Here is a 14,759-nt window from a genome sequence, read left to right as displayed (position 1 = left end):
GTTCTATCGCCCAAGAACTGGCCTCAGACACTGATGCACTGTACAGGGCTGGAGCAACCGCTCTCTCTCACAGCCATCAGCAAGAAAGGGCAGCTTCTTCTTCTTAATTCCAAGTCGTAAATGCTGTCAGTAAAGGCACTAGCTTCCAGCTTAGTCGAAGCACCTGATGAAATTTTAATTATTTCGAGGTTCAAATTGCCACTGATCTCCAGGACAACCAAATGCTTAAGGCAGAAAACAAAGCCTTTTTGCTATTTCAAAGACTACCTCTTGAGCTGGACAGTGTGGCTCAAAGGATTGGATCCTTTATAGAGTTACAGCTTCATCTTAGGACATAAAATTTATTACCAGTGGATCACATACCAGGGCATTAGCTTTCTCCTAAGGTTTGGTTTAGCTCTGTTTGAAAGAGAAAATAGCTCAGTGGTAGAGTGCTTGCCTAGCTAGCAGGAGGCCATAGGTTCAATCCCCTGCCCCCCCCAGCACACTTGTCTCAATAAAGGTATTGCTGTTCAACTCATCATTGCCTCTTAAGTTTAATGTTCTATGCTTGCCAGTAAAGAACCAGCATTTTAGGAAGACGTGGGACAGAGCCCGAGAAGCTGGTTGTGACTATCTTTTTTTTACTTAGTTTTTCTATCAGATTTTTAAACGTGAGTTGTGTTCCTTTATAAAATCTTCTCAAATTGTTTCCTATTCTTTTTGAAATTCAACATGACTCTTCTCTGGTTTGCCATACATATTCATGTAGAGTGACTCCTCTTCCAGATCCAAGAAGGGAAATCCTTGAAGTGCTAGCATGGTGATGCTTCTGTCTTGGCCACCTAGCACCCCTCCACCACTACTGAAGAGAGCTAGGGTTACACAGGCAAGTTTGTCAAGACAAAAGCAAAGCCAGCACTTCCTGTGCTTGAATCCTGAAAGATAGAACTCCCCAAGATTCAGACAGGGAGAGAATTTAAAAAAAAAAAAAAAAAAAAAAAAAAGATAAAACTCCCCTAGTCAGATGTGTAAGCTACAGACTTTAGCCACTTGCCAAAGACCAAAGATTCTACTTTGTTGAGGTAATAGACTTAGATTTAGAGCAGGAGGGAGTACACACGGAACTGGATGGGGGGGGGACCTTTCATGTTTTACAAGCAAGAGGAGGCTAACAATCTGGTTAGTCAGCAAGCATGAATCCTCATTAATGTCTTCATCCAAACCCATTTTCTCCACACAGCTGTGAAAATATAAATTCACTGAACTGTTCTGACCAACACAACCAGAAAAAAAAAAAAGGTGATGCCTAAGAATTACTTAGATGAATAACACATGCCAGCAATGCGTAGGAAGGACTGTCTGGGCAATCATGTTATAGGCTGAGATGCTACAGCCTTGGACCCCCAAGGAAACTCAAAACTACAGGTATCCAAGTCCTTTATATAAAATTGTCTAGTGGTTGCATGCTACCTACTCACCCCGCATACACTTTTAGTCACCTCTAGATTATTTATAGCAACTCATGATGTAAATGCTTTACAAATAGCTGTTGTGCTGTGTTATGTAGGAATAATGACAAGAAAAACCAGCTGTATATGCTTATAACAGGTGTGTGGGGGTGTGATTTACTTGGAACTGAACCTAGGGCCTCTAACATGCCAGGCAAGCATACCACTAAGCTATATCCTAGGGCTTTTTTTTTAATTTATTTTGACAAGAGGTATTACTAAGTAACCTTGAACTTGCAATATTTCTGCCTCAGGCTCCTGAGTAGTTGAAATTATAGGTCTACGGCAGAAAGCTTGGCTAAATGCTTGTGGGTAGGATGGAGGTGGTGGTTACTGGAGTTTAAACTCAGGGTTTTGTATGTGATAGGCAAGCACTCTAGCACTCCACTACAGTCCTAGCAATTTTTTTTTCCAAATTCAATTTGTATCAGGTGGAGTTTATGAATGTAAAACCTGCAGATAATGAAGAGTAACCTGAACATCAAAATTCATACAGCTGTAAACTTCCTTGAGAGGCCACCAAAGAGCAGAACAAGGTGGGAATAAGTCCACCACCAAGCAGGAAACTAGGTCAGGAGAACAGGAGCACTCACTACTTTCAGCACTGTGCTAAGGATAGCATCTCACTGTGGTCCACAACAGCACCTTTACACCTGGTTTACATGGAAGATAATTAGGAGCAAGGAGACTGACCTATCAATCACTTATGGATCCGCCATAATATAAATTTGGGTTAACACCAAGAGTCTGTTTCCAACCATGTCATTGTTCTTGTTTTCTATGCATTTGGAGTTATGCTTGCATTATATGGACAAAAAAAAAAGCATAGGGCTTTTACAACCTGATGGAGCAACCAGGTAGGATACACATGAGACAATTGGAAAACAGAATGGGAGTGGAAGGCTGGGGTACAGTGCTTTTAGGTGAAGGGAATAATTTGCAAAACCCGAGGCAAATGAATGTAGTTCAGCTGTGCTGATTTTGCTATGCATTTCTACCAGACTCAAAACTAAAGAGAAAGATGTGAAGAAGAGTATACTTTAGAGAAAACCAGTGACCTTCTGACCTGGTAGGCATGCATGCTGAAAAGAGCTCTCCTTTACAGAATCCTTCCAATGAAGATCAAGACAGCCAGCCCATATTCACTACACCACTAAGTGACCATCAAACATCCACAGCCTCCAGGAGGGCAGCTGAGACAAAGAGAAGAGACATTCCCAAGGCTAACAGAGCTGTGGTGTCTGCTCCTAGCCTCCAGAGACCGAGCAGGGAGGGGACAGTTTGCCTCATCTCATCAGTTCTTTTCACTGTAAATTAACCAGCTGTAAATTAACCACAGGTCCTGACCAGTGAAGCTGTTTAGAAGCTACTGCCCAACAGCGTCAGGGTTGGGGGAACCAGCAAGAAGCATAGTCATTCTGCTAATCATCCTAACACTCACACCCAACACCAACCTCCCTCAGAAGCTATGACAGCAATCTATCTGCATGCATTTGCTATCCCGAAATATCTACTGTGCGCTAAAGTGACCATGGCTTTAGAAATCTATATCTTTTCAGGTGGGATGGCATATTGTCCTCAGCAGCCTGGTGGTGGAGAGGTGCAGGGCAAGTCTTCAGAGCACAGAGCAGGCCGGGCCACTCTGTAATCAGTGTCTTGCCTTGACTCAAGTTTCATGTGGACTTAGGGAAAGAGCTATAGAAATGAATCCACACACACTGCCTGTTGAGTGTTCACCAACTCTCTCATTCATCTAACAAGATCCCTAATATTTCAAAGGCCCAAGCAATATTGAGCAGAACAAATATTTTCCACATATAGATAATATTAAAAAAAAAAAGGCAAAGTACTCAGTTCAAACTGCCAGCTTGTGGTCCCCCAGAGCTCAAAATCTCCAAAGTAACTTTGAAAAAAGTATTCATAACGTGCCCAAGTCTTTGACTCTGATTGAAAGGGCCTTGGTGAGACCTGAATGCTGTAACATTGGTCCCTGATTGTCATCTGCATAAAACAGCCAAGACTGAAATGCTACAAACAATGGAAAGTGGGATGATTCCATCAGCAGACTCTGAAATGAATGTATTTAATGCATTTAAAAGTCTACTCCTGGGCAAGGTGTGGTGGTGCAAAGCTTCAATATCAGCACTTTGGAGGCAGGGGCAGGGGAATCTCTGTATTTAAAGCAAGCCTAGTCTTCATAACAAATCTCAGTTTAACCAGGATTACATAGAGAGACCCTGCCTCAAAGAAGAAAAGGGGAGGGGGGGGCTAGTTTTCCTTGTGGGTGAAGAGAAACTACCACAGAACAAATAGCCTTGATTACAATTCTAGTGATGGTATTTACTAGCCAGGTGACCTTGGACAGGTACAGTCCTTTGACTAAGAATGGTTTGGTCTTCAGTTGGTAGAAATGTTTGAGAAGTATTAGGAGGTGTGGCCTTGTTGGAGGAGGTGTGTCACTGGGGGCTGGTTTTTTGGTTTTAAAACGTCTATGCCATTCCCAGTTAGCTTTCACTCTACCTTGTGCTTTAGATCAAGATGTAAGTACTCAATTATTGCTCCAGTGCCATCCCTGCCTGCCTGCCTACTGCCATGCTTCCCACTATGGTCATCATAGACTTACCCTTTGTTGCTGTAAGCAAATAAACTCTGTCTTTTATAAGTTGCCTTAGTTATGGTGTCTCATCACAGCAATAGGAAAGCAACTAAGACCAAGTTACAGAAAGCCTAACACAATGGGGTTAACAATCACACCAACATTACAAGGTGGGACATAACTAGCCCCAGATCTAGCATGTGTTAAATGCTTGATAAATGTCAGCCTTCTTGATCAATAATTATAACCAAGGTAATAACATACCAGTTGTATTTCAATTAAAAAAAAATGCTTGTTTGGACTGGATGATTCTTTTTAGTACCAGATTAATAAAAGAAGAGTGAAGAACTGAGATATGGGAGTTCTGGAAACAGTTTCCCACAGAGAATGGCTGAAGGAAGCAGGAATGTTTAGCAAGGATAGAAACAAGTGATGGGGCATGGTGGTACAATCCTGTAATCCCAACACTTGGTAGAAACAGGAGGGTCAGGTGTTCAAGGCCAGCTTTGTCTGTATAGTAAGTTCAGGACCATCCTGGACTACATGAGATGCTATCACATGAAAGAAAAGAAGGAAAAGGAACAGTAAATAGGCGAAGTACATAGTGATGTCATCAGCAGTGCAGTTGGGTCCAAAGAAGGTCACCTGGCTGCATATGACTAAAGAGAAAAAACCTTGTAAAGAATTCAGAAGACCTGGAAACTTGGATAAAAATATTAATCAAAAAAATTCTCATTAATCTTATGTGGAAATTAGCATTTCTCTAATTATGGATATTTACAACAAAACTAGATAGAAGCAGAAATAACTGATCTTGTCACCTAAGAAAATAACACAGATTTTCGCATCATGTCATGGTCTTGGTAGAGATCTTACGATACGAAGGCTATTTAGGGTGACCAGTTGCCTCCATTTGCACAGCTTAGAGGGATTTCCTAGAACAGGAGGCATCATGTCACTAGGTAACAATGGTCAGTGACATAATAACGGTGCTCTTAAATTACCATCCCCCAGTTTCAAAATCATCCTGTCTCATAAACCCAAATCAACAGTTTTCTCCATTATTGATATTTTCTTCAAATGTTTAGCGTATTTAAAGTATTATTTTAAGACCATAGGCTTCATCGAAGTGGTACACAGCACACACACACACACATACACACACACACACACACACACACACACTGAGAGAGAAGGGCTGTAAGACCTTTGGCTGCAAAGCAGAAGCCTCAAGATTCAAACTCCTTCAGATCAGTAGAGCTAAATGCCACAGTGAATCACGCAACACAAGAAGATTTGGAAATGCATCTCCACAGCTACTGGACAAAGCCATTTTTCTGTCATCAGAAAAATCTCTAATTTCTCCACTACCTACATAGACCTGTATATATTTTATGGCCTAGATTGCTGCAGACTCACCTCAGACTTGAGACCTATCAGTTGGAATATTTATTTCCCAAATGCTACAGATGAGTCCTGTAAGAATCATATTTTGACAGATCTTGCTTTATCTTTTCCATTAAATAAAGCAATATAAATATAGAATAAAAATAAAGTTTAGTGAAATAATGGAAAGAAACAGGTACACACACCTGAAATCTCAAGATTCAGGAGGAGGAGTTCAAGGACAAGCTAGGCCATATATATATAGCAAGTTCCAGGCCTATATAGGAAGACCCTATATCCAAAACTCCTAAAGGGGTGAAAGAAGGGAGAAAATGTAAAACAAAACAAAACAAAAAGGTGATTGAAAAAAAACCTCAAACTCTTACCAGACACCACTGGGCTTCAGACAGACATTGGCTCCCATTTTGCCTTATGCCCAGAGGTTTCAGTACATTCCCACAAGGCCATAAAAGACCGGCTTTCTTCTGATCAATGAAATTCCAAGCAGCCAGCCCAATATGGCCAGAAGGCAGGGTTCTCATGATGGCTCTTGTCCCAGTATACACAGATTTCTTAACTTCCCTGTCGTTTTTACAAAACCGTCTGACTAACAAAGTGGACCGTTCCTTTTTGCTTTTGAAAAAATCGTCTACTTCTTCACAACTGTCAGAGAGATCCTCCAAAGGGCTCAGGCAAGTCTTGGTAGGAGGACTGTGAGTAAGGCCCTCCCTGCAAAAGCCACCTTGACCTGAGCAGACCGCGTTGGCCTTCTGGAAGGAGCCCTCAAAGCAAAGGTGTTTATCGGGCAGCGAGCTGCAGTGATCACACTGCAGCCGCCCATTCTTCTCACCACAGTTTTTGGTCAGTTCCACCAGTTTACAAGTATACGCCGTGTAACTTTTCTTCTGCTGCCCCCCGGGAAGGGTGACACAGTTTGCACAGTCATCCAAAATTAACTTCTCTGACAGGGTGTGAAAAGCATCCGACACCGTTCTGTCAGCTTCGTAGCGGAAATGAAACACCGCCATGCTGCTGTCAGGGTGAGGCCCGCTGGACTGCGTGACCCCGGGCTGATTTCCCGAAGGGCTCGCGTCCATGGGAGAGTCCTCCGTGGCCAGGTGAATTCCGGGGAGCGCCTTCCTTTCCAGGGGAGAAGGAATTCCAGTTTGCCAACCCAGGTCCTCCTCGGCGCGGGGGTCGCAGACTCCACAGAGCCGGCTCCGAGGAAGGTCATGCTGGCGGCTTTGCCCTGAGCCGTCGCCGTCTACGGAAGCCGGTAGGGTTTCCTCCCAGCGCTTCTCGCTGCGGTCCTCACCGCTCGCTGTTTCCCCCCTGGCTCTCGGGACGACGCTGGACAGATCGCCCCTGGAAGAGTCCTGCGTGGGGTTGTGCCACGGTGAGACGGTGTGAGCGATCAGCCTGCCCCGGCTGCTGGCTCGCGCCTTGGCGACACCGGCATCTGAGGCCTTTTCGCCCTTCTCCGCCGCTGGCTGGGCCGAAGCCACGTTCCTCGGAGTCACAGGCCTGAGGACGGAAGTGGACATTTCTTCGGAAGTCATCTCGCCCGGCGTCCTTCGGCTACTCTTCCGTGTGCCCTTCCCTGGAGATCATGTCAAGAGAACAGATAATCTCAGATAATTCCAGTCTTTGTGAGGCTCGAGTTGACAGCTCCTTTCGTTCGGATGTATTAAGAGCCAAACGAAACTCTCCAGTTGTAATTTCCTACAAGAACAGTTTGTTTTGGACCAGCACTTCAAAACGACGGATCAGTATTCTTTCCTCTGTTGCTTGAAGCTAGTTTTTTTTTAGAAGTAGTTTGTTCAGGATCACATTCTGCGACTTATAGTTTATTGTTAATGAGCAATGACTTAAAAATCCAGTTTGAATGTTTTCTGTTCCCTGTAAGAAAAGAGATAATGTCAAAAATTATGGCATTAAATAGTTTTTTTTTTAAGTGAGTTCATGATTTTAAGTTGGTGGAAAATATAGGCCAATTCTGAGGAGAGAGTTTTTCAGTCAAAAGTTGGTTTTAATAGTTTAAGCACTTATCATTTTGGTTTAACAGTTCAGAATTTCTGCTCTCAGCAAAAACAAAGCACAAATATTCAGATTTATCCTGATGCATTAAATAAGGTCTAAGCAAGAAAAAAGAAAAAAATGGTTTTCACACAATGAACAGTCAAAACAGGGTATTAATATCTGAATCAAAAGAAAAATGAAGAGAGTGCATTTAGAACGTGCTGCTTAGAGAGTTGCCAGAGCTAGGTAGAACTCAATAGTCTATCTGAATAGAAGAGAAAAAGCTGGAACTTCGGGAAGGCCAAAGGTGCTAAAGGAGGTAAGACAACAGTTGCACAGAGAAGACCATATATTTCTCAGCAGAAACAGTGCAAGCAAGGAAATATCAGAATAAGAAAAAATACTAGTAGGCAGAATTCTATACCCAGCAAGTATCTTTTACAAATGGAAATGAAGTAAAAGCTTTTTCAGACATGCAGAACCAAAAGAATTCATCAGTAGCAGGGCTGAACTATAGAAACTACTAAAGGAAGGCCCTTGTGCAGGAAAAAAAATTCAAGATACGTCTATATATAAAAGAATAAAACCCTGAACATACTAAATATGTGCATTGGTTTTTTTCTCATTTTTAAATCTCTTATCAAGATAATTGACCATCTAAAGCAAAAGTAGTAACAGTGTTGTGTGAGATTTTTAATAAATACTTAAGTGAGTTCTGGGCAGCAGAGAGGTCTAAATGAATCATTCTATGGTTATTTCTACAAGAATCATTATATGGTTATTTAAAGGTAGACTAAAGGTGTACACTCTGAATCCTACAGTAATCACTTAGGGAAAAAAGCACTAAAATTAAAAATTCAATTAATTTTAAACATGTATGGAAACAAAAGATAAACAAAGAAGAGATGAGACAAAAAGGAAACTTAACAGTGGATTTAAATATTCCAAAATGCATCTTTAGTTAACATCTCTAGTCCCTTCCCCCGTCAAAATGATACATTTAAAGAAAATATCCCTTTGGTCTCATTTGAGTAAGAAATTGTTTGGATAAATGTAAATAGACACAAAAGACTTTGCTTTATGAAGATGTAGTATTTTTAAATGGCTTAGCAAGTTTAACAGCTTAGTCTTTTTCCTTCAATAAAACTGTTGAACCTCTACCTTGTGCTTCGTGTTATTCTGTGGTGTAGACAGCAAACACCTGCATGCAGCCCTATTAACAGAGAGTCAAGCAAATTCCCATGTGATTTGGAAGGTGTTGTTAGCAAGGCTAGTCTGGTACCTCAGGACCAGAGGGTGCCATCCCAAGTGGTCCCTTTCTTCCTAGGTGCAGCCCCTCCCTCTGAGAAGTTCTTCAGAGGTCACCTTCCCCCAACACACCAGCTACACTACCTTTGCTCCTTGTCACACAGATGTCACTCTTCCGTTTCCTCCTTTCCAAGAAAACCTACCAGCTGCTACTTTCCTATCATGTATATGTCTCTTCTGGCATAGCATAGCCCCTTACCTGCTCTCAGCATGTGGAGATTTTCACAACTATCCTCCCAACACAGAGAACATTGTGGTAATCATGTCTTTCATAGTGAAAAAGCCAGCTCTCTCTCGTGCACACACACACACACACACACACACACACACACACACATATGAACTCACACATATCCACCTACCTCTGCCTTCCAAGCCCTGGTATTAAAGCTGTGTACCACCATGCCTGGCCCTACTACAAATATTTTAAAGCTCCTCCTTGAACAATATTCCATATGCATTAATATCCACAGAGATGTCCATATTAACTGTCAAATACTAATTTGCACTGAACATGTTGTTTGTACATGCTTTTAAAATCACAGTATGTTTGTCAGAACCAGATGGTCAGGGAGTTTGCTGTGAGACTGTGTCAGAAGTGAATTCCAGGAGAGTGGGTTCCATAAAGTCTCACCAATCTGAGTGTCTAAAATGATCTGGACCAGTACTACAACAGTAGGGTAGGGAAAAGCCCATGAGGTTTCAATCCTACACAAAGAGCCTCTTACAGGCAACTTAGGAATGTTGAGGGCAGGGCAAGTAGTCTTCCAGTTGGTTATCCAATATCAAATGCTCAACCCTGAAAACATACATACAAATAATATTATACAGAGCACAGACCAAACAGGTTATATTTTATATGCCTGTATATACATATAAACATGTAATAACAATGAAAAAAGAAGCCATGAATTTTCAAGAGAGCTAGGAGAGGTGTATGGGAGGACTTGAGGGAGAAAGGGATGGAAGAAATGTTGTAATTTTATTGCAATAACAAAGTTTTTTTAAAGAATGAAAAATTAAAATATGTATGCACAAACAGCTTTATATTTCAAGAATGCTACAGATAACTTTAATGGGTTATGACACTAATTTGGATTCCGGATCTTTGCTTTACTCTTTTAAGAACTATTTTTTTTCAAAGCCTTCAAATCGACAGCTGGTCCATGGTTTTGTTTGGGTTTTTTGTTTGTTTGTTTGTTTTTCACCCATGAAAAGGGTAAGTTATTTTAGGTAGGAGAAAGGGACAAACATTTTGATGCTAAGTACACTGCAATTAATTAATATCTCAGGTAATTCTCACTCAATCCTGTGAAATAAAAGTGATCATTTGATAATAACATAAGTGCTTTTGATACTCTTCTTTACAAAAGGTAGGACATGATTCTCCTTGTGAATGTGGGTTATGCTAGTGACTTCCTTCTAACACAGGGTATTTAATGGAAAGAACCTTGAGTACTTGTGGGATAGGTCATGGGGCTCTGGGCCAGCTACTGCTGAGCATCCCTGCCAACATCATATGAGTGCATCATCTTGAGAAAGTCTCCTCTGGCCTCCATCAAGATTTCAATGAATACAGCTGAAGCCAGCACATGTAACCTCATAGGAGACCCTCAACCACTGGATGGTGGTGGCACATACCTTTTGTGCCAGCACTCAGAAGGCAGGCCCAGGAGGAGCTGTGAGCTTGAGGCTAGTAAGTTCCAGGACAGCAAGGGCTATAAGAAGAAACACTGCTCAAAAAAAAACAAAAACAAAAACAAAAAACCCAAAAAAACAAAAACAAACACAAACAAACAAACAAACAAACAAAAAACGAGAGAGAAAGACTCTCAATCAATAAGCCCTCTCCCAAATTCCTTTTTTATTTTATTTTATTTTATTTTTTTTTATCAGTTACATTTTATTAACTCTGTATCCCAGCCGTGTCCCGATCCCTCATTCCCTCCCAGTCCCTCCCTCCCTCCCTCCCTCATCTCCACCGTGCCCCTTTCCAAGTCCACTGATGGGGGGGACCTCCTCCCCATTCATCTGATCCTGTTTTATCAGGTATCTTCAGGACTGGCTGCAAAGCCCTCCTCTGTGGCCTAACAGGACTGCTCCTCCCTTCGGGGGTGGGGAGACCAAAGAGCCAGTCATCAAGTTCCTGTTAGAAATAGTCCCTGTTCCCCTCACTTTGGGAAACCAATTGGTTACTGAGCTACCACAGGCTACATCTGAGTGGAGGTTCTAGGTTATATCCATACATGGTTCTTGGTTGAATGTCGGTCTCAGAAAAGACCCTGTGCCCAGATATATTTGGTCCTTGTGGAGCTCCTATCCTTTCCCCATCAGACTAACTCCCCTTCTTTCTTATGATTCCCTGTACTCTGCCAAAGGTTTGGTCATGAGTCTTTGCTTTGAAAACACTGCTAGTTAGAGTCTTTCAGATGCGCTCAGTAGACTCCTGTCATACGTTCAATGCACATCCCATCTGTCTTTCTAAATGAGGATTGATCATCTTACCCCATGTCCGCTCAATTGATTATCTTTTTTAGGTGTATAGATTTCATTATGTTTATCATATCTTATAGGTCTATATAAGTGAGTATATCCCATGTTTGTCTTTCTCCTTCTGGGATATTTCACTCAGAATGATCTTTTCTAGATCCCACCATTTGCCTGCAAATTTCATGATTTCCTCCGTTTTGATTGCTGAGTAGTATTCCATTGTATAAAAATACCACAATTTCTGTACCCATTCCACCGTTGATGGACATCTGGGTTGTTTCCAGGTTCTGGCTATTACAAATAGAGCTGCTATAAACATGGTTGAGCAAGTGTCCTTTTTGTGTACTTGAACAAACTTTGGGTATATACCTAGCAGTGGTATAGCTGGGTCTGGAGGAAGCACTATTCCTATTTGTCTTAGAAAGCGCCAGATAGCTTTCCAGAGTGGTTGTACCAGTTTACATTCCCACCAGCAGTGGAGCAGGGTTCCCCTTTCTCCACAACCTCTCCAGCATGTGTTATCGCTTGAGTTTTTCATCTTGGCCATTCTGATGGGTGTAAGGTGATATCTCAGGGTCGTTTTGATTTGCATTTCCCTGATGGCTAATGAGGATGAGCATTTCTTTAAGTGTTTTTCTGCCATTCGATATTCCTCTGTGGAGAATTCTCTGTTTAGCTCTGTTCCCCATTTTTTAATTGGATTACTTGGATTGCTGCTTTTCAGCTTCTTTAGTTCTTTGTATAGTAAGTTCCAGGACAGCAAGGGCTATAAGAAGAAACACTGCTCAAAAAAAACAAAAAACAAAAAACAAAAAACCCAAAAAAACAAAAACAAACACAAACAAACAAACAAACAAACAAAAAACGAGAGAGAAAGACTCTCAATCAATAAGCCCTCTCCCAAATTCCTAACTACAGTTATATGGAATAATATGTGTTTATTGGTTTTCACCATCAATTTTGTGGTACATTATAACATAGCAACAGATAATACAACTAAGTTCTACCCTCTGTACTTGGGAAATTAGAAATCCAGGCCTAGAAAAGCTAAGTCAACTAATGGGAATGATGGAGACAGTATTCAAATCTAAGAAGCCTGACTCCAGAAACTTTTCCTCAGCACAAGCTGTGTTGTTTTCTCTTTCATCCAGTCTGAGACCTCATGGTTTCAGGTGCTGATGTTTTTATAAAAGCACATGGCTGCTGGGAGTAGCCCACCTTTTATTTGAGTTTGTTCCAGAGAGCTGGAGATTATAGACAGCCCACTGAAGCCATGATCTTTGTTTTGCTTCCAGCTCTATTCAGGAATGAGAAACATCACAGAGAACTGACTCCCTAGGCTTGGCTCCATATCAAAATATTCCTTTTTTTTTTCAGCAAATGTTTACTGAGTGCAAAATTAAATGAAGCAAGCATCTTCCCTTTGATTTCTTTATGTGCTAATAAATTACCAGTCAAGGTATGCTACAAACAGAGGTGTATCAACACTGAGGAAGAACGCCTAAAACAGATGGTGGGCATGAGATAGAATTAATTTCCACAGAAGGTTTCCTGGACATGGTGATGACTGAACTGCATTATTAAAGACAAGTACAAGTCAGCAAAATGATGGGGTGGAGTGCACTTTCCAGAGAAGAGCAATGTGAATTGAGATGAACAAAAACAGCCAAATACAGGGTCCAGGACCTCTGCAAATATTTTACAGCCAGGGTTTGAGATTTTTGCCTACAAAATAGAAATAGAATCACCTTCAAAAATAAAGTTGTGAATGAAATGAAAGATATCAAGTCAGGGGAAGTGTCTTTAATTCTACATTATTCACAGGAAAGGACAATCAAGACTCAGGGGCTCTGCTGTGGTGGTGACATGGTGTTGAATTTACTCTCACTAGACAAATATACACATCTTCCTCACCAGGTCTGCTTGATCTTCATGCTGGAACCAACTGCTTGAATATCAGTTTTGCGGCCACAAATTAGTTATCATTCTTGAATTATACTTTCCATATCGACAATACTAAAGAAACACCTATGTGACATATGTCAAAAGTGGTTAGCCAATCAACAGATATTCATTTCTATATCTAGACGCTCATGGAAAGTCCTGGGCTGACTTTAAAAGAAATAGTCAAGTAACATTAGAATTAAAGTTACAGTGAGCATTGAAATATTGTCTAAACAAAATTGAAGCAACAAAATGTGAACCATACTCTAACAGATTGGAAAAGCAAAAGGATGTAGAATGGGACTGTTTTTCTTACTGGGACATTTTTATGAGGGAGACTAGTAAAAAACCACCCTATGAGAGTTCAAATAATATATGACCTAAGGATATGTAATATGGGGAGGGGGGTGTCAAGGTAGTATGTCTAAGCTACAGATTTATTGAGAATGTATGGTACGATTAGGGGAATGAATAACCAAAAAAAAAAAAAAAAAAAAAAAAAACTATGGAGATGCAAGCTGTGTCGGAAATCATAGACAAAGCAGTAAGATAAGAAAAACAGATAAAAGGTATGAGGAATTGGGGAGTGTCGTAGAGGAAGTTTTTAGCTTCAGAACAGGGTCACATCAGCCAAGAATAATGGTGCTAATGGTTTTTCACGGACTAAAACAGCCTGAGGCCCAAAGCTGGCCTGCCACCAGGCTTTATAAATAAAATTTTACTACAACACAGTTACATCTACTCATTTATGTCACGTCTATGTCTGTTTTTACATTATAACAGCAGAGTTGGGAAGTTGTGACACAGACCATGTGGCACACGAAGCCAATAATATTTACCATCTGGCCCTTTACAAAAAAGGTTCACCAGTGCCGGGCCAGATAAATAATGGGATGATGAGATGCATGTCTAGAGCCAGAAGATGAAGTGGGAGTCTGACTGCTGTCTTCGCCTGTCTGAAGTCTCAAGATGAATAAAGGCTCACTTCATATCGCCCCAAGAGGCAGGATAAGAGCCAAAGCATATGAATTATTAGGAAGGAAGTCTTCAGCCAGCCTAACAAAGATTTCCCTGTGTTGTAGAGCTGTTTAACAGAAGGGAAGCCATCTTGGATGATGGTCTTCTTTAGATGTTGTTAGAGTGATTTCAATAAAACAGCAACATTCAGCGTTGAGGGAGCTCAAAATATGCTAAAGAGACTGAGTAAATGGATGGTTGTCTATCAAGTTTAATTATAAAAACTGGCTAATACTTAATAGAGCATGTACTATGTATAAAACATGCTCAAACTACAGCATATATTATTTCATTTAATATTTACAACAGAGTATCACTTGGCTGGCAGAGACTCCTAGTTCATGTTTCCTCCCTCTCTGTAAATCTCAGAGTTTTCCTCAATAACATAATCTCTGAACTTCAGGGCAGGACCATGGCTACCCTATGGCCATGTGACTATGTTACAGCTAATGAGCTGTAAGAAAAGGTGGTTTGCAACTTCTGAGAAATGTCCTTGAAGGTACACTGTG

General features: G+C 41.1%; 1 protein-coding gene across 1 annotated transcript in view; it reads right to left on the bottom strand.

Annotated features, from left to right (window-relative positions):
- Plce1 (phospholipase C epsilon 1) overlaps positions 1-14,759 on the bottom strand; it is a 290,498-nt gene that overhangs the window by 248,222 nt on the left and 27,517 nt on the right. Inside the window, exon 2 of the mRNA XM_060388995.1 lies at positions 5,859-7,371. Within this exon, the coding sequence (XP_060244978.1) occupies positions 5,859-7,031 (1,173 nt within the window). The 5' untranslated portion in view covers positions 7,032-7,371. The remainder of the gene's footprint in view (positions 1-5,858; positions 7,372-14,759) is intronic.

Source organism: Meriones unguiculatus, chromosome 1, assembly GCF_030254825.1.
Source record: "Meriones unguiculatus strain TT.TT164.6M chromosome 1, Bangor_MerUng_6.1, whole genome shotgun sequence".
In the NCBI taxonomy this organism is placed as follows: domain Eukaryota; kingdom Metazoa; phylum Chordata; class Mammalia; order Rodentia; family Muridae; genus Meriones; species Meriones unguiculatus.
Note: the sequence above shows the minus strand (reverse complement) of the source record. Positions and strands in the feature narration are given on the sequence as shown.